The sequence below is a fragment of the Oscarella lobularis genome, chromosome 15 (assembly GCF_947507565.1).
Source record: "Oscarella lobularis chromosome 15, ooOscLobu1.1, whole genome shotgun sequence".
NCBI classification, from domain to species: Eukaryota; Metazoa; Porifera; class Homoscleromorpha; order Homosclerophorida; family Oscarellidae; genus Oscarella; species Oscarella lobularis.
The window spans coordinates 486,131-506,858 of NC_089189.1; the positions used below are offsets into that span (position 1 = coordinate 486,131).

At 49.1% G+C, this 20,728-nt stretch overlaps 6 protein-coding genes and 1 long non-coding RNA gene across 9 annotated transcripts; 3 read left to right on the top strand and 4 right to left on the bottom strand.

Moving 5' to 3' along the window:
* Positions 1–143: 143 nt before the first annotated feature.
* On the bottom strand, positions 144–2,188 carry LOC136196071 (mothers against decapentaplegic homolog 6-like). Its single transcript, XM_065985590.1, has 4 exons — positions 1,626–2,188; positions 1,423–1,515; positions 1,311–1,370; positions 144–877 (listed from the first exon to the last, which is right to left on the bottom strand). Exons 1-4 carry the CDS (start codon positions 2,023–2,025, stop codon positions 330–332), a joined length of 1,101 nt encoding a protein of 366 aa, XP_065841662.1. The 5' UTR covers positions 2,026–2,188; the 3' UTR covers positions 144–329.
* A 1,003-nt stretch (positions 2,189–3,191) lies between these two features.
* Positions 3,192–6,828, bottom strand: LOC136196063 (mothers against decapentaplegic homolog 3-like). The gene is made up of 6 exons (XM_065985580.1): positions 6,371–6,828; positions 5,520–5,705; positions 5,397–5,468; positions 5,103–5,162; positions 4,668–5,027; positions 3,192–3,634 (listed from the first exon to the last, which is right to left on the bottom strand). Exons 1-6 carry the CDS (start codon positions 6,762–6,764, stop codon positions 3,366–3,368), a joined length of 1,341 nt encoding a protein of 446 aa, XP_065841652.1. The 5' UTR covers positions 6,765–6,828; the 3' UTR covers positions 3,192–3,365.
* Positions 6,829–7,007: 179 nt separating this feature from the next.
* On the bottom strand, positions 7,008–8,925 carry LOC136196070 (large ribosomal subunit protein uL4A-like). The gene is made up of 5 exons (XM_065985589.1): positions 8,840–8,925; positions 8,108–8,380; positions 7,481–8,031; positions 7,351–7,434; positions 7,008–7,290 (listed from the first exon to the last, which is right to left on the bottom strand). The coding sequence occupies exons 1-5, from the start codon at positions 8,840–8,842 to the stop codon at positions 7,065–7,067; spliced, it is 1,137 nt and encodes a 378-aa protein (XP_065841661.1). The 5' UTR covers positions 8,843–8,925; the 3' UTR covers positions 7,008–7,064.
* Positions 8,926–8,937: 12 nt separating this feature from the next.
* On the bottom strand, positions 8,938–12,828 carry LOC136196055 (tyrosine-protein kinase receptor-like). Of its 2 annotated transcripts, XM_065985569.1 has the most exons (22): positions 12,393–12,827; positions 12,130–12,338; positions 12,002–12,077; positions 11,801–11,950; positions 11,693–11,747; positions 11,606–11,643; positions 11,425–11,553; positions 11,319–11,373; positions 11,223–11,263; positions 11,117–11,171; positions 11,006–11,061; positions 10,729–10,759; positions 10,562–10,674; positions 10,447–10,507; positions 10,284–10,392; positions 10,072–10,233; positions 9,882–9,977; positions 9,710–9,832; positions 9,516–9,656; positions 9,389–9,464; positions 9,258–9,338; positions 8,938–9,207 (listed from the first exon to the last, which is right to left on the bottom strand). In XM_065985569.1, the coding sequence occupies exons 1-22, from the start codon at positions 12,459–12,461 to the stop codon at positions 9,001–9,003; spliced, it is 2,133 nt and encodes a 710-aa protein (XP_065841641.1). In that variant the 5' UTR covers positions 12,462–12,827; the 3' UTR covers positions 8,938–9,000. The 2 variants fall into 2 exon arrangements, with proteins under 2 accessions (XP_065841641.1, XP_065841640.1); XM_065985568.1 differs by having other exon boundaries at positions 10,284–10,507; positions 12,393–12,828.
* Positions 12,731–16,974, top strand: LOC136196057 (uncharacterized). Of its 2 annotated transcripts, XM_065985574.1 has the most exons (14): positions 12,731–13,055; positions 13,123–13,458; positions 13,510–14,187; positions 14,259–14,357; positions 14,416–14,624; positions 14,684–14,806; positions 14,858–14,928; positions 14,982–15,022; positions 15,067–15,166; positions 15,217–15,313; positions 15,364–15,457; positions 15,527–16,015; positions 16,131–16,373; positions 16,431–16,974. In XM_065985574.1, exons 1-11 carry the CDS (start codon positions 12,974–12,976, stop codon positions 15,448–15,450), a joined length of 1,923 nt encoding a protein of 640 aa, XP_065841646.1. In that variant the 5' UTR covers positions 12,731–12,973; the 3' UTR covers positions 15,451–15,457; positions 15,527–16,015; positions 16,131–16,373; positions 16,431–16,974. The 2 variants fall into 2 exon arrangements, with proteins under 2 accessions (XP_065841646.1, XP_065841645.1); XM_065985573.1 differs by having other exon boundaries at positions 12,732–13,055; positions 15,364–16,015.
* A 621-nt stretch (positions 16,975–17,595) lies between these two features.
* LOC136196092 (uncharacterized) lies at positions 17,596–18,510 on the top strand. The gene is made up of 3 exons (XR_010672080.1): positions 17,596–17,693; positions 17,750–17,965; positions 18,027–18,510. It is a non-coding gene; the product is annotated as an uncharacterized lncRNA (long non-coding RNA).
* A 286-nt stretch (positions 18,511–18,796) lies between these two features.
* Positions 18,797–20,147, top strand: LOC136196076 (uncharacterized). Its single transcript, XM_065985596.1, has 2 exons — positions 18,797–19,579; positions 19,639–20,147. Exons 1-2 carry the CDS (start codon positions 19,175–19,177, stop codon positions 19,993–19,995), a joined length of 762 nt encoding a protein of 253 aa, XP_065841668.1. The 5' UTR covers positions 18,797–19,174; the 3' UTR covers positions 19,996–20,147.
* The last annotated feature ends 581 nt before the right edge of the window (positions 20,148–20,728 follow it).

Here is a 20,728-nt window from a genome sequence, read left to right on the forward strand (position 1 = left end):
GCGTCTGCCCTTCCTTCCGCATATTTTCTACAATCCGCCACAATGTTTTGACCTCTATAATTGACCACAACCGCGTTTGCACACAGCCCTTCCCTTTCCCGGATGGTCGCCCCACACAATCCGGTCCCCGCATGCCGCCAAAATCGAATTCATTATTTATTATCCGCCCTTCGTAACGGAACGGAAAAAAATCAAATTACCGTCGTAGTACGTCCACACTGCACGCATGCGCAATACAGACCCTTACAATTTAACATTAACGGGTAAAAAAGAGGTGAACTACGCGTATCATATATAGAGAGAGATATATCTATATGCTCCGTTCATCATCATCGTTGCACATTCAAAAATACTTCGAGCCAGCACGGACACGCGCTGATGTTCGGTCGCGTGTACGAGGGCCCCCAGCCCTTCGCAAAACTGACCCGAAATGCAAACGGATCGTCGGGAATTTGCCCGGAACGCGGCAATTTTTCGCCAAACAGCAACATTTCGCGACAAATGTCGAAATCGAACACCCGTATCGAATATCCGGGCGACAGACGTCGAACCGCCGGCAATTTCGCCGCCGAACCGCGCGACGTGAAATCGATCGTCGGACTTTGAACGAATACGGGATAGTCGCTTCGATTATACGCCCAAATTCCGTCGTCTTCAAACGAAAATTGAATGCCCTTGCCTATGTGTTCGCGAACGCGTTTGACCGCATCCGGGCGCTTGTCGTGAACGAGCGGCTGCACGCAGAGCCCGTTGCCGTGGGGATAGTCGGCGAAGACGTCGACGGCGTCGCTCGTCGCGTTGTATTGACGACCGACGCGATGCATTAGTTCCCAGTAAGAAATCGTGCACCAGTGCGACGTATGATTATCGAGATAGTCTGCGAAAGACAAAACTCGGTCAGTCGGCGCCCCCCGGGATTTTTGCCCGCATTTTCAGTCACGTCTCTAATCCGGGCTCGATCCGCCAACCTCTTTAGGCTCGCAAGCGGGTTATAGACTAAACCTAGCATACCAGCCTTATCGGATTAGGAGACCCGCGCACGGTTCGCTTCCCCGATACATCGGACTCGTTTGCGATGGACGATCGAAAACGCGACGCGGAGGCGACGCGCGGCTTTTAGCATTGGCGTCTCGGCGCCCTTTAGCGCTTCGGTGACGTCGGCGGTAGCGCGGGCGACGCGACGGCTCGAGGGCTCTATTAGGGGCACGTGCCGCGTAGCAGATTTCGAAGACTACTAACGACCTTCTCAACTAAATCGAATCGAGGCCCCGAACGAGGGCAAAAGGGGGAAGAGGGTCACGTAGACTTACCCGATAGCGTTTTCGTCGCGATCGATTCCGATTCTTCGAACGTCGTCGAACAGGTTGATTCTACACGGGGGAAATTGGCGCGATTCGTTACGCAGCGCGCGCTCGCGCTTACCGTTCTTCGCGCGAAACGATCCCGGCACGCGTACGAGATCGGATCGCGGCGCGGCTGGCGTCGTGGTCGCGTCACGCGAATCGACATCATCGCCTATGTACAATAAAAACAAAACGTCCTCGTTAGCAAAAGCAACGAGCAAACGAAAAAAGGGATAAAGAAAAAGAAAAAAGACGTGTCGCGCGAGGGATTCGAACCCTTACCTCGATCGATGCGTCCGTAGTGAAAGGGATTGGCGCACACGCGCCCGTCGTCGTGCTTTCGCGTACGCCGCGCGCAATCGGGTATGTTCTTGAGCTGGGCGTTCGCCGGCAAATCGGCCCAACGCCAAAGCTTGCAAGCGAGCACCTCGGGCAAAAACTTCCCCGCGCTCGTATCGAGCTCGTCAGCGCCGACGAGAAAACAAGCGCCCGGCGAACCGTCGTGCGGGGCGCGAGCGGCGCCGATTAGATCGCGAAGTTCCTCGATATCGCGAGTTCGCTTTATCGTCTTGAAAAACGCCTTGCAGGCGGCGTAGAGCGATTCTTCGAGCGCCGTGTCGCGTTCGACGACGCGACAGCGCCACAGTTGCTTGACGAAGGACTTTCGCTTCGATTTGAGCATTACGTTCTCGCGAGTCGAACCGACGCGACGGCTCGGGGATTACTGGTGGCGTAGCGCGTTCGACGGTTCCGTATATGTGCTCGGTGGCGTCTAGACTCCAAGACGTCCTCAAAGCTACATCAATAATTTCCGTATGCAGCCAACATCTGCCCGTCGCCTAATTTCTCATTGGCCTAACCGGCTCACGTGCACTTAGCCAATTGGGGTGGAACGTTCCCCGGACGCCAAATCGCGTCGCGATTGGTCTACGAGGCGACCACGTGGTGTGATTGAGTTGGCCTTGTCGGTCACGTGGGCGCCGCGCAGACAGGACGACGCGTCGCTGGTTAGCGCGACGGCGGGGTGGGGTGACGGGGCGCGACCGCCGTCGAAACTGACGGGAGAAAGCGTGCGACATACGAACGCATCCGCGTCGGTTTCGAACGGCTGCGGTATTCATAGCACTACTGCGTTGCGGCAAATAGATTCGCCGCCCGTCGACGTAGCGTGTCCTAATTGCATTTGTAGCGCGTGGGCAGAACCATGTAATGCATTGCTCGACGACTAGACTCGTCGAGCCTTCGCGCATCCTCGGCGTCAATTTTTTTCGACAAGTACGTAACGCTGGCATGTGGAACTTAGCCTAACCGATTTTAGCGCGTCCCATGGCCTTGGAAACGGACGGTCATACGGCCCAATTTAGACGGCGCCATCACTTATGCAGATAATGCTATCAAGCTGGTAGGGCGGAAACTGGAACGCTGTTAGGGAAACGTCGGCGCTAATCGAATCAAAAAACCCGCCCACTTGCAGCGAACGCGTACAGACAGTTCCTTTCGCTTTGGCCCTTGCGTTTTCGAGCTTGCGTTATCTTAGTCACGCGAAAAACGTGTCGTAGCCGGGCTTGCATTCCGACACGTTGTTCCGGCCAAAGCGAAGAGCCGCAGATCGTAGTCATATTGTGTTGACCCCAGACGCGACCAACGGCAGACGCGCCGACGACTCCTACAACTCCCCCTCCCCCGCTGTGCGTCGGGCGCGGTCAGGAAGTGCCGGCACGTCGGACGCTGTCGCGTCTGACGTCAGATTGCTAGCCGATGGGGGCGTGTACGCGCGCGCACAAACCGAATTATCCATCTGCTTTCTCGCTCGATTTCCGCGAAAAAAATATTCGACATCGCGTTAGCTTCGACGTTGTGGAAACTGTAATCGCATAAGGGCAGAAGCTCCGGCCAAAAAAAATTACAATACACGTAGAAATCTAGCGTCTAAAAACTTCCCTATCTTCTACACACAGAGAACGTCCACGTGCACTAGGAGGAAGTCGATCTGTCGCCCCCTTTCAATCGTTTTTTTTTCTTTTACGATACCGACGAACAGGGAACGCCGGAGGGCCCCATGTGCTTGAGAACCTGATCAAGCCAAAGCAGAGGACCATTGAGATGAATTTCGATCCAGCACGGCGTACTGGTGACGACCTGGCGCCGATACTCGGCGCCCCAGCCTTTAACGAAGCTCATTCGAATCGTGCACATGCGTGTAAGCTGGTAGACGGCCTCGAAGCCCTGATTCACCGACTGGGCGAGCAGCTGTGCGAATTCCTGATTGTTGAATATGTTGAGGGAGCAGCCTAGGCGAAAGCGAGAGGGGATCGATTTGCATGGAAAGTCGTTTTGAATAAGTGATGAGGACTCGCGCGGGCCGGAGCCAGGGGGGAGGTCGGAACCAAATAGGGGACCACTTAGGGATCTTTCTACCAGGAGAATCAGAAACGGGGTCCCCCCTTCTTTCTCGACGATTCTCAATATAGAGAGAAAGGAATGCGACAGCTTGGAGCCCGACTGGATGTCCCCCTTCGTTCCCAAATTGAATTCGTATTTATTATTAGCTCTGGAGCCCCCGTTTATTGGGTTCGCTTCGCCTTGCGCGAGAAGCGAGTGTTGTCACAGTCAAGATTGAATGCAAAAAGGCGAAGGGGCTGGGGAACGTACGACCACCCACTTTTTTCGGCGTCCGGCTCTTCTCTAATGAGTGATCGTTTTTGATGAGCTCATTAGAGACGCTTTTCCCCCCGCCGAGTCTAGACCAGCTGGCTCTGTTTTGCCGGGCCTCTCTCTTGTACGCGAACAAAAGTATGCGTAGGAACCCGCCCCTCATCTTTAGGACTCTTCTGCTTGTTTTCTTAGGCTAAGACAACAGCCTGTTCACCTAGTGGCCCCCGCTATGTGTGATCTTAGACAATGTAGTGCAATTAGACCTCTCTTTTTTTCGCAACATTCAAAGAGCCATAGAAACAGGCGTTCCCGGATACCGAGAACTTTTGTTTCGAGTCCCCCCATGCAGGGAGAAGGAGGAAACGGATTCCGTTTGCTTCTTTCGCAGAATCGAGAGATCAACTATGTAGCAGATGCAAAAACCGCTCCTCCTCCTCCTACTAGAGAGTCTAGACGGGCTGGCTCTGTTTTCCCTTACTCGTCTACCAAAACAGAGCCTGCATCTCCAATTTCCCCTCGCACGCGCCTCCCCCTCCATCGACCAATGAATAGGAAGCGAAGACGTGGATCCCCCCCCACTAGCGTTCCAACCGTAATCTTGTACAGTGTAACACTCGCGCCCCTCGCGCGTGCCGCGCCATCTGGACGCCCCGATACGCGCGAACTCACCTGGCGGAATCTTGCAAACCGTCGCCGGATGCCAGCCGTAGCGATAATTACAATTCGGACTTTGAACGAAGACGGCGCTATCGCTGAGACACTCGGCGAGAACTTCGCCGCCGACGTACGACAATCGAACGCCCTTGCCGATGTGACGACGCGTGAGTTCGATCGTCGCGTCGCGCTGTACGCTGGAGAGGAGACCGAGACAGAAACGATCGGCGCTCGACGGATCGGTGAAGCCGTCGATTGTGAGCGTCGGAAGAACGGCGTGAAACGTTTCGCCGACGCGATTCTGCATCTCGTAGTAGGCGACCGAGCACCAGTTCTTCGGTTCCTTATACGGAATCGGTTCGCAGTCTGCCGGGTCTGAGTAGGGAGGGAAACGAATATTGGCCACCCGCCTCTTTTCTTTTTTTTTTCGTAATTAAAACGTCGCCTTGCCTGCGAGAGTCGGACTTTGCGCCGGAGCCGACGTAATCGGCGACGGGCACGTTTCGCCCGCTAGGAAAAAAAGATTAGATATCGCGATCTTTAAGGACTCGTTCTCTCGTTATTGGGACTCTTTATCATACTCATTAGCGTAGTTCATCCGACCTGATTGATAGAAGCCGCACCCAAGTGTATTCAAACTATAGTGCGGCCTCTATTCAAAGAAATACGCCTCTCTAAAATTAGTTTTTCTACGTACTGTACACCAAAGCCCCCCAGCCAGATCCTATATATATAAAGGCTCACCGGAAGATGCAACGGATCCAGGTGAGCTCGGAAACATGTCCACGAACTCCGAATACGGCGGCGGAGTGCTATCTAAAACGCCCACCTTGGAATACTGTGATAATTTTTTTTGAATTTTTCCACCTGCCGGTCCCCGACTTCCGAATCCCGGAAAATCGCTACTGCCCAAATTGACGGTAGGCGGCCTGTGATACTCTCCCGTCGTCGTCGTCGAACTCATATCCGCGAAACTGTTTCCTACGGCTCCGCCGGAAGTGCTGTTGCCCATGGCACCGGGTTGAATGCGCGGCACGAGTACGGGTGGAAGGACTGGATATATAAAGAGAATGTTCGAAGCAGGAAAAGGATTTTTTCCGCGCGCGAATGCGTAATTCGGAATAAAATTATTTCTTTTTATGGGAAAGGGAGGTGGACTACTTCCGGGTATATGGTTCCACGAGGACGTTCACTTCCTGTTCGAGTGAATGCGAGAGAGAGAAAAAGGAGGAAAACTGTCGAGTTTTCCTACGGAATCGGCCGTCTTTTCTAGGAAACGGGCGTCGGCCGAAGCGAGCCCGTACATGAGAGAGGCGAGGGAAGAATAGAGGAGCCGCGCGGTAATATGAGTGGATTCGCTGACACAACACGCGTCGATCCGTGACTTAGGTTCCGTGACCGAATATGCCGGGGAGTCAAAACGCGGAAAAAAATTCAAATATCGTATGACTGAATGTCGAATTCAGTCATCTCATGACTGAATGTTGACGCGCAGGGGAAGTTAGAAGTCAGTCGAGTAGACTGAATGAATTTTCGACGCGCTAGGAGCCATCATTCAGTCATGCGCCGAATATAAACGGGCTCGGGGCTACAATTCATTGACCGATCACGCGCGCCGGAATATGACTGACTATCTAAATGATTCATCGCGGCCGAACGACTAAACAACCGGTCGCGCGCCCCTGACGACGAGCGAAATTCAGTCATGGGACTCTTACCGGGCGTTTCGACTCGTTCGTAGTGATACGGATTGACGCAGACTTCGTCTCGCTTCAAATTGAAGGCGAACTCGCATTGATCGATCGCTTTGAGTTCGTGATGGCTTTGCAAATCGGGCCAACACCATAGACGGCAATAGATGACGTGGGGAAGGCCCTTTCGATGCGAAACCTGAAGGCGACCGTCCAAACTGCGCGGAATCGTCACGCATTTCGTCGTGGCGCCCGATTGGGTCGATATCGCCTTCTCGAGTTCGATTAGACCGCCGGTTTTCTTCAGTTTCTTGACGAGACTCTTTACGGCCTTTTCCGACCACTTGTCCTCCTCTTCGCCTTTCTTCCAACTCAGCAGACGCTTGACGATGGGCGGGGTAAACGGCAAAAGCGACGACATCGCCGAGGGAGCGGAGAAAATCGCGAGTAGAGGCGACCAATTCCGATTTGAGGGTTTAGAGACGTCACGATGACGTAGCCACACGTACATCCGTTCCCAGTGGGCGCGCGTTAACGCATTTAATTAGAGAGACGTCACGATGACGTAGCCACACTTACGTCCGTTCCCAGTGAGCGCGCGTTAACGCATTTTTTCCCACGCGGCGTTTACCATATTGATCAATGTTCTGACGTCACATACGCACTCATTTTCATTTTTTATTGCAATTCAGTTCCCAAAACAAAGACAGGACCCCCTAAGTCACTCGTCCTTCGCAGCGGCTTTCTTCCTCAATTGGGCCTTCTTTTTCATCGTCGCTATTCTCGCGACGGTCCTCTTCTTCTTGATTTCCTTACGCTTTTCCGGCGATAGAAGCTTCGCGACCGCCGCCTGCCTTCTCAGCGTCTTCGCATAGGGATTCAAACGGAAGAGAACCTGAACGTTCTTCAGCGGATTCTTCTTCAGAGGAGCCCTCTTAGGAACGCGACTAAGAAAAAAAAAACGTTCAGATTAAATAATAAATAGAAATAAATAACGTTTCACTTACTGTTTGGGTCTGACGGCTTTTTGCACTTCATCCGAATTGATGATTCGCGCAATGTCGCTATTCTGCAACATGGGCTGAGGCAATCTAAAAAACCCGATTAAAATAATACCTAAGTTATATATCCTAATACCTGAAGTTCTTCTTCTGCTCGGAACTCTTCTTCATCGTACCAAAAACCGAATTCAATTTCTCAAAGGCCCCTTGCGACCAGACACAGAATCGCCCAATGTGTCCACCGGGCGCCAACTGTAGCAAATTGAGCCGCTCGACGGAACACGTCTCGACTCCCGGCAAATTGCGAAAAGCCTTTCGTATTCCATTATCCTCATTATAGACGATGAGGGGCCCCTTTCGTTGGACGTAGCGACGATTGCGCATCTTTCCCTTTCCCGCGCGAATTTTACGCGACTCCTTGCTGTGTTTCACGTCGTCGTACGCGTGCAACATGCGCAGAACGCGCGCCGCTTCCTTCGTTTTCGTCACGGATTCGATTCCGTTCGAAACGACGAGCGGAACTTCGGGAATTTCGTTGATTTTGTGACCGCGCGCCATGACGAAAGCCGGATACGACGTCGCAGCGACCGCCGATACGACGGCGTAGCGACGCTGTTTGATATTGATGCGACGATGCCAGCGACGCCAGATTTTCGTCGGAGCGAACATGCGTCCACCGCGACACATCTGAAAATAAAATAAATAATTTTCTTATTGATTAGGAAGGGTATTCGCGTTCTGGGGCCCCCTTTTGGGAACCTACGTTTCCGAAGGCTCCCTGGCCGGAGCGATGCGTTCCGCCGCCGCTCACGCGCGGTATGCGCGCGACGGCGCGTCCCGTTCCCCACGATTCGGCGCTGTGTTGATGGCCGGCGCGTTTCGAGACGGCGTACGGCTGTCGATGGTTCTTCGCCATGTTCGTGTGAACGAAATTGACGATGTCGTAGCGAACGGGCGCTTTGAAGACGGCCGGGAGCGCTGTTGAGCCCGAGTCCTTTCCGTCGCGATCGGAAAAGACTGTTACCATAGGACGAGCCTAGAAAAATCGGTCCCAATTGATTTTGTGAATGAATTCGAATGCTTTTTTTAAGTTTGCGTAGCGCGTAATGCGTAGGGGAAAGGGTTCGCGATGAAGTGGGCCGGGGTCCTCGAAGGGAGCCTCACTTCTCGATCTAGCGCGTTAGGCGCAACGAAAGACTTCTCGCTACGTTTCTAAGCAAAGAAGACTTTCCCCTAGACTTATAAGTACGGGATATAACGCGTGGATGTAGCGAAACGATCGAGGTTCTCGAGGTCCCCCCCAAAGGAGCCTTGCTACTTTGATACGCAGTAGTCTCCCCTTCTACTGCTACACTAGTTTCGCCCGTATAAAAGAATCAGTAGCCCTACGTAGCCTTCAATATCTACAAGGACTCTTCTGAGGACCACGTGCACGAATAGACCCCTTGGACGCGTTTCGCTCACGCGATTTCGCTCCCATAGACAACTGTCTTACCATTGCTACACGATTTTCTAAAGGAAAGAACGATCTTCTCTTCCTGCACGGAGATTATGAGTCTTATGACCACGTGGCGTGGGAGGGGTAAATACGCGTGCGCGATGAAAAATTCTATTTACAAAAATAAAAAAACGCCAAAGTAACATTCGTAATCATTTCTACTTGGCGTGCGTTCGTCGTCCTTTCCACAATTCGCGAAGTGTTTCCGCTAACTGATCAGTCGTCATTTTCGAATCAAATGTCACGAAATTAGCGTGTAGAACATCTTCAATTTCCTCGCGTGGCATTTGGCTTATAGCGTTGATCGACGTAATTTTCTGTAGAGAATGACGCGTCTTTAGAGATGACGTTTTACGTACAAATTCCTAAAATTCCTCCTAGATCAAAATACCACAAATTGGGTTGCTAACTTTACAGTAACGTTTTCGTATTGTTCGTCAACTGGCATGTTACAGTAATCGTGGTCATCTTCTACGCAAACCATGATTTCTTCATTCTAAAAAGCCCCGGCCTAATTAAATTTTAAAATAAATACTATTTTCCTACCAATCTTGCACATATTTTGTCAAAACCAGGTCGCTGATCCGGCGAATGATCGGTGCATCGTAAAATCAAATCATATCTAACGAATGTCAATAAGGAACTAATTTGTACGCCTTGTTGTTCTACTGACATCGGGCCTGGACAGTCGTCCAGCGGCTTATCGGACAGTTGAAGACCGTCTCGCAATTCTTCCCAAATAATTCGATTATCAACGCCTGGATAGGGCATCATGCCCATAGCAAGAACTTCCCACAGCAAAACCCCAAACCCCCTCGAATAAACACATGGAAAAACGCTAATATTAGGGAAATAATTGTGTCTTACCACACGTCACTCTTGTGCGTGTATATGTGATCTTGAAGGGACTCTATAGCCATCCATTTTACAGGCAAAAGCGCTTTTGTATCGCCAGTTTCATGGCGATAGTATTCCGATTCATACACGTCTCTAATTTTAATTGAATATTAACTAGATTTGGGTGCATGTCAGTTTAGACCTTGATAGCCCAAAATCGGTCATTTTGCATATCCACTCGTCGGGACCGACTTCGTGAACTAAAACGTTTCGCGCCGCGACGTCGCGATGAACAAATCTAGCAAGTCCCATTTTAAAATTAACTAATTAAACTAGCGTTTGTATATATATATATATTATTTAAATAAAAACTATGATATATAGTCTCTTACGCTTTTTCTGTTGAGAGATAGAGCAGTCCCTCTGCCGCTTGAAGGGCACAGGTCAATCGAAGCTTCAACGACGCTACGTCACCCGCAAGTCGCATTCCCTGCAACACATTCTTCAAATCGCCACGATTCATGTATTCAGATATCAAAAGATAGGGCATTTTGCTACGAGTAATTACATAATATTAAATGCCTTTGGAAAATTGCTCTGCTACCTAATAGAAACACCGAGAAGTTTGACGACTCTCGGATGATTGAATTGAGCCATGACTACGCCCTCTTGAAGAAAATCGACTAATTGTTTTTCATCCACATCCTTACAATCTAAATCCCCGGAGTAACTCCTAAAGGGTATTTCTAATATTATGTTTGTTTTGCCTTTCATTAGTTTCACGGCAACAAGTTCAGATTCTAAATCTTTGGCTTTGCACAACCAAACCTATGATTATTAATATTACTAATTTTCTCATATTATTTCGATTTTTTGACTGACATCTCCAAATGCTCCTTCGCCTATTTTCTTTTGAAAATCTAAATTGCTCGGCCGAATTTGAAATTGCAGCAGCTTTTCCTTCATTTGAGCGTGACTAGTTGATATTTCCTCATCTTCCACAAGTAAATATTAATTAAAACAATAAAAACGAAATAGGTAATGCATACTGCCAGATTTCACGGAACCATCAGATGAAACCTACAGAAAAAGAAGAAACACTGTTGATGCTATCTCTAATCAATCAATCAATACTCCGCAGTCGTCATTGATTAGGCGTTGTTAGTATCGCAATTGGCACTATTAGCAGCAAATTAGCCAATTTATTTGCATATAAATAGAAAATCGAAGAAAAGAAACGGCACAACTATTCTATTACAAATATTGATATGCATTGGATTTGATAAGTCAGCGTCAGGTGCCTCACTAGTACGGTGGTGGCATTACCGAAGATCCAGATCGAGGCTTCAGGCGAGGATCGTCGTACGTCGACTGACGAGTGTCTACAAAGCCAAACGATAGGAAGCTACGCTCGCTTACGTCATAGCATCAATTTACTGTGATTAAGAAAGTAAGGTTTGCCTTGAGGATCGACTCTCTGTTCCCATCCAGCCTATAATCGCTCATATATGTATTTTATATTATTATTATTATTGAGATTTACGGGTAGGATTCTTGGATCCTCAAACTGAGTCGTTTGAGTTTCTAATAATAATAATAATAATAAATAAAAAACAATATCAACTACGCTTCTACGTACGATGATTCACAAAATAAGGACGACCGCTCGGATCCCTTCTTTGCTCCCACCCAGGCTTCGATGACACAACATATTAATATCAATAAAATTTTTCTAATAAATTTACTGGTAGTAAATAATTGGGAGGTGGCATTGGGGGTCGTTGGAAGGCAGGGGCCGGAGAATACGGCGCGTATCCGGGAGCCATAGGTGCGTAGCCAGGGGATACGGCTTGGGGTTGAGCAACTGGGGCCAGCTATAATTTAAAATTTAATTAAATCAAAGACGCATAGGGAGGTTATAATGACTTGGGTGCGCGGATCTTCATATTGAGTCGTTTTCGTCACTGGGATAGAGAAGCTTAGCGCGCTTGGGAATAAGGTGTATGTACGTACAGTGATTAACAAAGTAGGACTTCCCCGCTTGATCTCTACGTTCCTCCCAGCCAGCCTTCAGGAAAAATCAATATTTTTTATCATAGAATCGCGCTACGCGAGCTTTACGGGCAGCGGAGGCTTCGTTGCCATGGGCGTTGCTATGGGAGATGTCATGGGCGGAGGAGGCAGAGGAGGAGCGCTGGCCGAAGGCGGAGGAGCAGACGGCGGAGCAGACGGCGGAGCGCTACTAGATGCTGGTACTAGTGTGCGCAATCCCTGAGCAGCGCGCACGTGACGTCTAATTTGCTACGTTTACGGTTTCCTCACGGTTTTTGTATCTTCTTCCATGAGAGTTGCATTGAGCGTTCGTTGGAGGCTCTCAATCCACGAATTTAGTTCCGTACTACGATCGATTTCTATCGAATCTAGGGCGCTCAAGTGCGCGCTGTACTCACGGCGACGGCGCGGCGATGAGGAACTTCCGCTTGGGCGTGGTCAAAGCGAATACGTGAGGATATCGAGGATAGTTCGTTACTTTGACGACCTCGCGAACGCCTTCGAGGGGTATCGTGCCCTTTAGACGCTTTCGATCGCGCTCTTCGTAGTATTCGAGTTGCGGACGTCCCGCTTCGAGACGCAACACGAGCCAACGGTTACGCCAACTCTACCGAAAGGGGGCCCCCGGTTCACTTTAGAAGCGCTATGAGCATTTGCTTACTTTTACGGTCGACTTGTCGTCGGGCGGCGACTTACAGACGTAGCCTTCTTTTACAGTAGAACTCGCCATAGTGGAGTAGGTGTTTCCTCACCCTCACCCTGTGTCACGTGAACAAGCTGAAGAATTATTGATATCAGAAATCGAGTTTCAGCCAGAGGTCTTCAGCTTTTGATATGACAATATTTTTTTAGAGTCGTGCCTAAATAGAGAAAAGGTCACAGGTACGGTTTGCTAGGAAAAATTTCTAATAAATGACTTAATTAGATAACGGTGCTACATTCAACAGCCACAGGGCCCATTACTCAGCCAAATTAATATTTACATTTCAACAAGAAGATCATACGGTCAATAATTCCATACATTTAGTGACTCCCTAATCTCATTAGGCAGCAACTAAAGAGACGCGAACCACAGTTTTCGGGAGTGTCAAGTCAAATAGAGATGCCACTGAATTTCGCATAAAAAGCGAGCGTCTACCCTATAGACGCCCGGGAGAAGCGACCCCCGACTCGGAGCCCAAACCCCGTCTCCTACACCACCGCTTTTTGCCAGCGCGACCGCCCGTCAAGGTCCACGTCGCAATGAACTCGATCGATCGCCTCATCATCAGTACACTTCTAAGTGTCGTTCTCTCGAAAGCAACTGGCATCGAAATGTGCTCAAGTAAAGATCGCGATCTCTCGCCGCCGTGAGATCACTCGTGACCTCACGGCTTTTGTTTATCTTTCAGAAGACCCCGCTTGCGCCGCGGTCGTTCACAAAGCCATTCAATTCGGAACGAAAGCCACATTCTCGTGCTCCCTCTGCCCGTCGCTCAACAAAAAATTCCACCAACTAACGCGACAAATCGAATGGTATCGAGGAAACGGGGGCGATCGGCGGAACCGCCTATCGACGGGCGACTGCAGCGACGACGCCGTCGCCTGCGTGCGCGGCACCCGTCTCGTCGTCGCCGCGACTAATCTCACCTATTGGACTCGTCGTCGAACGTTTGCGTGCAATTATCGAATGCTCGGTCAAAATCAACCCATTTGCACGGTCACTCGATTGGAACTCGATCTAATCGGTATAAACCCCAGTCTGGAAAGGGTCCCAGGGTCTAATGAGTGCCCCCTAGATATTCCCCATGGACCCGACGTCGATTTCGTCGGCGAAAACGGCGAGACGATCGTCGCCTCTAACGTCACGGTCTTCGTCGACGTTCCCGGCAACGTTTCCGTCGCGAAACTATTCTGCGGCGCCTCGCCTCGCGGCGTCGCGGTCGGTATCGTTCGGACGGAGTGGCTAGATTCGTCCGGTAAACGCGTTAGCGACAACAAATCGAATCACTATCAAGAAGCGAACGGCACGGTTGCTATTTTACACGCGTCGTCCGGTATTTACACGTGCGTCGCTCGCGGCGACGCGTACGAGACGGCGACGATATTGCGACGCGTTCGTCTGATCGTCGACGAGCCGGAAGAAGCGACTGACCGAATCACGCCTTCCGTATCATCTGGATCGTCTTCTCGGCGGACTGTGTGGGCAATTAGCGGCGTTATTGCACTAATACTCGTTCTCGCCGTCGCGCTTTGCATCTATCTTTGGTTTCGACGACGAAAGGCGTCCGACGAAAGCGACGTCGGCACTGACGACGACGAATTCGATTCGCGTTTCGCTGTTCCCACGTGGAAGAGCTCTTGGATACGTCTCGGCTTCGAAATCGGTCGCGGTTTCTTCGGAGTTGTCCACGAGGCGTGGGCCGTCGACGGGACGTCGTCGGTTAGAAAACTGGCCGTCAAGATACCAACGACAGGTAAAATTTAGAGACAAACTGCGACGTTTTATTCTACGAGTTCCCTTTGGGGCCTCATCTTTAATTAAAAGATACGGAATCGGAAGCATCGTTGCGGAAGGAAATCGAACTGATGGCAAGCCTGTCACGACATCGTCACGTCTGCTCGCTGCTTGGCGTCTGCACAGACGGTTTTTAACCTATTTTAATACCACTCCCGTTTCCCAACGGCTTCTCTTGTTCACCCAGGTGTTCTTTGGGCTATAATGGAACACGCCCAGCACGGGAATCTTCGCTCGCATTTGCGCGCAATGCGATCGACTAAATTGCCGCTCGAGAGAAGAGATTCGGGCTGCAGTGAGCTGTCATCGAACGCCGAATCCCGATTGGATCAAAAACGGATGTTTGAATTTGCGTATCAGATTGCGTCCGGCATGGAGCATCTGGCCTCTCAAAACGTGCAGTCACGTGTAGAGGGAAATTTATTTTTTGTCGGCAAGTTTTCGTTTCTGTTTAGTGTCTCCATCGCGATTTAGCGGCGAGAAATGTTCTCGTTTTCGAAGACGAAGTGCTTCGAATATCGGATTTCGGAATGGCGAAGGATATTCGCTATTACGAATATTATAGAAAAAAGACGCCGGTAAGAGGTTCACAGTTCATTTCAATAGTAGACTTGGATTTATTATTATAGGGAGTCGTACCTCTAAAATGGACTGCGCCCGAAGTTTTAATTGATAAAGTGTTTTCGGAATTTAGTGACGTGTAAGTTGCAGCTTTGAGTCGATTTAACTATTGAATTATTGCTTTCGTTTTAGATGGTCATATGGCGTTGTTCTGTGGGAAATTGCCACATCAGGTAATTCCCTATATATCCTAATCAAAAGCTGAATTTCTCTGTAGGAGGTACTCCTTACCCTGGCGTTCCTGTTGAAGATTTGTTTGATCTTCTAACACTCTCTTCCTACCGAATGTCAAAGCCACGTGGCTGTTCAGTGAAACTGTGAGCTCAAACCCGAAATCCTCTAAGGAAGTTTATTCTATTCAATTTAGCTACGAAATAATGAGGAAGTGCTGGCATAAAGTTCCTCACAGTAGACCCAGGTTCTCCGCGTTGGCGGAGGAAACAGGAAAAATGGCGAATCCCCAAGTAAAACAATCCGAATTGGAAAGCGATTATATAAAATGGAATTTGTGCAGAAAAGCGCGCGCACGGATTCCAACGATTCTGCTTATCCAGAATCAATAGACTTTTCATTATCGTCCTTCGTAGAGAGCGCCGTCTGATGAAAGCGTAAATTAGTTTCTATTTTTACGTATAGTATGTATTTGTTCACGCACTTTTGTTTCGATCTATAAAAAGGGGGACTGTCCCACTATTGAGGCACAGCCTGGTATGACGATGATGCAAATAAGGCTGTTTCCCCATCATGGAAACGACACGTGAACGGCGCTCGCGTCGTAGCTGGGGCTTGGCTATTATCTAGTTCTCAACATCTTTGCTCTGATGAGAGTTTGCACTCGTTTATTGGCTAAGCACATCGCTTAGAAGACGTCATAACCGGGGGACTCCGTTAGGGTGTGGTCAACCACGGATGCAAAGTAGCACGCAGTAAACAAACAGCAATGTCGATTTGAAAGGGTGTGGCCCACAATTTCAAAATGCGATGACATCATGCGTCCGGTAAGCCGGCTAACATAAAAAGGTGGTCACGAAGCAACAGCGAAACAGTTTCGTTTCAAAAGAAACATATTTACCGCTATGCAACTTGAAGTGCCTGTGGTCATGACTCTGCTTTATCTAGCTCCACTACTCGTCACCGCAACAAAGTCCTCTTGCATTGAAAAAGAGGTACGGTAGAGTATACTAGACCGGGAGAAATCACGCGAGCAGGATCAGAGGGTGGAGTGGGAGGCATTTCCCTATACCCAGGTCTCGTATAAACTGACCCCGTTTTTTATGACAGAACCGCAATCTCGTGCTAATTGAAACGGACAATTCCAACGGAATGCCCTATGCGTTGCACGCTCGCGGCTCCCACGCTGTCACGTGGAGAAAGATCAAGGCGATAAATGAGCTCGGAGTATTCGCGTTGAATCGCGCCTTCCGAGTTTCCGACGGCGACGACAACTTGATGCCTCATCACAATTTTACGAGCAGATCCAGCAAGCACCTCGGCATCACAGCAAACGGAACTCTAACGCTTGAGGTTGGCTATATCGAGTACATAGGGCGAATATCTAATAAAGCCCCAATACTTAATTAGGCGAAAAGTACGACAACTTTTATTGTTCCAAGAACGCCGTGGACGAAATGCGAACCGTATCCGTTTCGGCTCTGTGCCGTGAAGAAGACGTCGACTGGTGACGTCAAATTTCTCGTGCGAGCCGGTTTCCCGTCAATGCGATTGCAGGAAGTCGAGAGCAAGTGCTGTACTAATCCCCTGGCCAGTGGCCCGGGAGTCGACTGCTGTCGCGTCCTTGACGCGATGTCAAAGTCGAATGCCAAGTTTCGTATGCGATTTCTCGGCGAAGCGTGCAAAGCGAGTAAGACGAAGATCAATCGCAGCGTCTGCAAGAAATTCGTAGAATGCTGATTGCGCAAAGAGATATGTGAAAAGTCGTCGAATCCGAAATTCATTGTATAGCAGATATACTCCTCCGCGGTGTATTCATGCTCGAATACGTATACGTTCTTGTTGCTGCTGTGTCGCATGCCTGCTTTTGTTTTTTTTCCTCTGTTCTAATTAGTGCACTAAGCACCAATCTCGTCAGAATATCATTAAAATCTCATTACTGGTCTATCTCGAAGCAACGGCCCGAATTCCTTACCGAGAACACTTGAGAGGGCCTCCCAAAAGATGCTCGTAGAAAGTGCCATTCCCCGACAAGGTCGCATGTAGCATCCTTTTATTTCTTGGTAACCAGGCGTGGGTGCGTGAGACTCGGGGTAGGTCAGAGGAGCAACATCAGCTTGAGCCGTGAGAAAGATGCAAAACGTAGACTAGCGGTTTGTGCGTAAAGGAAATGAGCAGCGCGAGGCAAGAAGCAAACATATGTGAGCCTTGTGAGGGACGCACGAGAGACGAAACGACTTCGAGAAACGTTGCGACATTTTTTTGGGAATGAAAATTTGTAGCTACTTTTGAACGACGCGCATGCAGAGATGGGTGGCAATTTCCTGTTTACGTGCCATGTGCATGACACCCTTCCTTTGGAACAGCATAGTGAAAGTAGGCGAGACTATTCCGGGCCCTTTGCTACTGAGTAATCTCTTCTCAGAACATTCAGCAATTAACCGTTTCCCTGAGAGACGTTTCCCCTGCCTCTCTGTTCAGATAGTATATAAAGAGATGAAGAGAGACGAGAAACTATACAACTCATCCATTAACTTAAAGCAACTGAAGAGCCGCAGCTGAAAAAGCTCCAACATGTTTACCACTGTTCAAGTCTTCATAATTTTGCTCAACTCTGCACTAGTCGTGACTGCAACTAATCCAGAGTCCTCGTGCACTGGCGAAGACTCAAAGGTGCTACTTCCTATACCGTTACTGTATACGGAACTAATGTTTGTTATTTATTCCAGAGTGACAATCTTGTGCTAATCAAGGCAGACAATTCCAAGGGGTTGCCCTATGCACTTCACAGTCGCAGACTCCATTCTGTCGTTTGGAAAGAGATCAACAAGTCATCGAACGAACTTCTCGAGTTGTTTGCCGTGAATCGCACGGGACCTCGCCACACTTTTAGGAGAAGATCAAAGTACCTCGGCATTACAGAAAACGGAGATCTAATGTTTGAGGTACGGTACTGTATCAGTACGCATGCACTCCTAGTTACGACTTTCTGAAGTGAGATCTTAGGCAAATAGATCGACAACTTTTATCTCTTCAAAAACGCCGTGGACGGAAAGAAACTGGTTTCCGTTTAGGTTTTGTGCCGAAAAGAAAACTCCTACTGGTGACGTCAAATTTTTTCTCGTGCGAGCCAATTCCCAATCACTGAAATTGAAAGAAAGCGAGAGCCAGTGCTGCACTGATCCTGTGGCCGCTGTTAGCGAAGGAAACGCCTCACACTGTTGTCGCGTTTTTAGGGCGATGTCAAAATCGAACGCCAAGTTTGCTGTGCGCTTTGTCCCTGATGTACCAGAGTGCAAAGTGATTCAGAAGATGGTCAATGGCACATGCAAGAATTCTGTAAATCCCGAGTGCGCTTGAAGACTTGCTGACTGTACAGCAGAACCTCTAGTATATGGAAGTAGTAGTAGTGAGTGTTGCTGCACGAGGCCGCGTGCTTTGTAAATAATTGTTCTTGCTGCTGTATAAGATGCGGAAGCACCAATCAGAATGTCATTAGCATTTCATTACCGGTTCAGCGACTATAGGAGATTGCGAATGGAGGTCAATAGAGCTTCTAAAGAGCTCACTCATATCAAACTTCTCCCTTCACCTGCTAATTGTTCGTAGCAAAGGGCTAAGGTTCGCGGCAGGTCAGAGGAGCAAAACTTTTACCGGATGGATGCGCGACCTTTTAAAGGGAGGAAAGAAAACGATCGTATGACGAGTGCAACGAGATAGCGGCAGGGCAACTATGAAGTCGAAATTCTTGTGGCCACTTTGTGGTATCTTACTAGATTACGTCGTGCGTCAATAGCATAGGGGGAAAAACCGACAGCGAACTGTGGGGGAAGGAGGCGTGCAGACTTCACGCTGGAGGAAAGAACGGTGCTGAGCCATCACTGCGCTCACGTGCAATGCGACACCGGAGAACTCGCTTCCATGTGCAACACTATACAGTAGTACCCGGCTATTAATAGGTCTTCAAGGCGGGTGCAAACGATTCCCCGGCCTTAGTTTACACTATTGATCAGCAAAGGGACCATTCCCCCGCGGACGATTGCCATTTCCCCCACCCCACTAATATTTCACAGCCTAGACCCTATAAAAAGAGATGAAGAGGACGAGAATCTACAACACATCCACTTGGAACACAGAGAGAATAAACAGCACCAATGGAAACCTGCCTCAGTAACCTCATCATCTTCGCTCTCGCCTTGACGTCGACGCACGTCGAAGCGCTACCCCTACCCCTACCGACCGTCGAACCGACATGCAGCAACAATATAGTCGACTGGAATCATCACATTCCGCCTTACGTTCTGGAATCGCGATCAAAGCACGGCCAATCGCGTCTGCTCTTCGCCCAGCCTCGCTCGAAGTCGACTGTTGACCCGATGGAGCTGCAGCAGTCGCCGACGCGACTCAATTGGCTCAAAATAACAGCGGACACATCGGCGCTAATTCGTTACACGTACGAAGCGAAAACGAACGAAATGACCTTCTACTTCGTCGCCACCGCCGACGAGCAGCCGCGGCAATTCATTGGACTAAGCGACGACGGAAAACTACGAAGCGAGGTACCCCCCCTCTTCTCTTTCTCTTCCCCTTTGCCAATTCGCAAATGATTTCCCCCCAGACGACTTCGTCGACGAATTTCACCTTGCGACCTTTCGGACTCGAGTCCAATTGCGATCCCAACGTCGCCAACTATCATCCTATCTGCGCGAAAAAGATCGCGGATGAGGAGGAGGGGGGAGATCTGCGCGTGTTTCTCCTGCGCGCCGGATCGCCGTCGCGACGTCTGCGAGGTAGCGAGGTCGACTGCTGTCTTCGTCGGGACGTCGACGGATTGCCCGAGTGTCGGCTATTGGCCGCCGAGGTGGCGTCGGAGCGCGAGCTTCAGTTCAAGTTAACCAACGTCTGCATGGAGAAAGGACAGGAGCTGCTGTCGAATCCCTTGCGACGTTGCTGTCCACTTCATCAATCAGTCTAAGATATATATAGTGAGACTGATGTTGCTGCAGCTGAAGAGACCGTCAGTGTAAAATTTCAGAGTCTAAGAGACGACACAGTTAGTATAGTGTAAAGTTTGTAAGTGATGGTCCATGCATGCATGCACAAATAAATTGGTTTTGTTTTGTTTTACGTCCTACTTCTGTTGAGAGAAGCCCCGGGTCTCTTTGAAACAGTCTCTTAGACAAACCAAAAGGCTACAGCTACTGCCAATGCCGTTCTTCTATGGCGCTACAACAGTGTCAAAAATCAATGGACTAATGATTAGTGATTAATGATTAGTGATTAGTGATTAGTGAACAGTGATTAATGATTAGTGAACAGTGATTAGTGAACAGTGAACAGTGATTCGTGATTAGTGAACAGTGATTAGTGAACAGTGAACAGTGAACAGTGAAACAGTGAACAGTGAACAGGGAACAGTGAACAGTGATTAATGATTAGTGATTAGTGATTAATGATTAGTGATTGGTGATTAGTGATTAGTGATTAGTGATTAGTGATTAGTGATTAGTGAACAGTGATCAGTGATTAGTGATGAATGATTAGTGATTAGTGATTAGTGATGAATGATTAGTGATTAGTGATTAGTGATTAGTGAACAGTGAACAATGATTAGTGAACAGTGAACAGTGATTAGTGATTAGTGAACAGTGAACAATGATTAGTGATTAGTGAACAGTGATCAGTGATTAGTGATGAATGATTAGTGA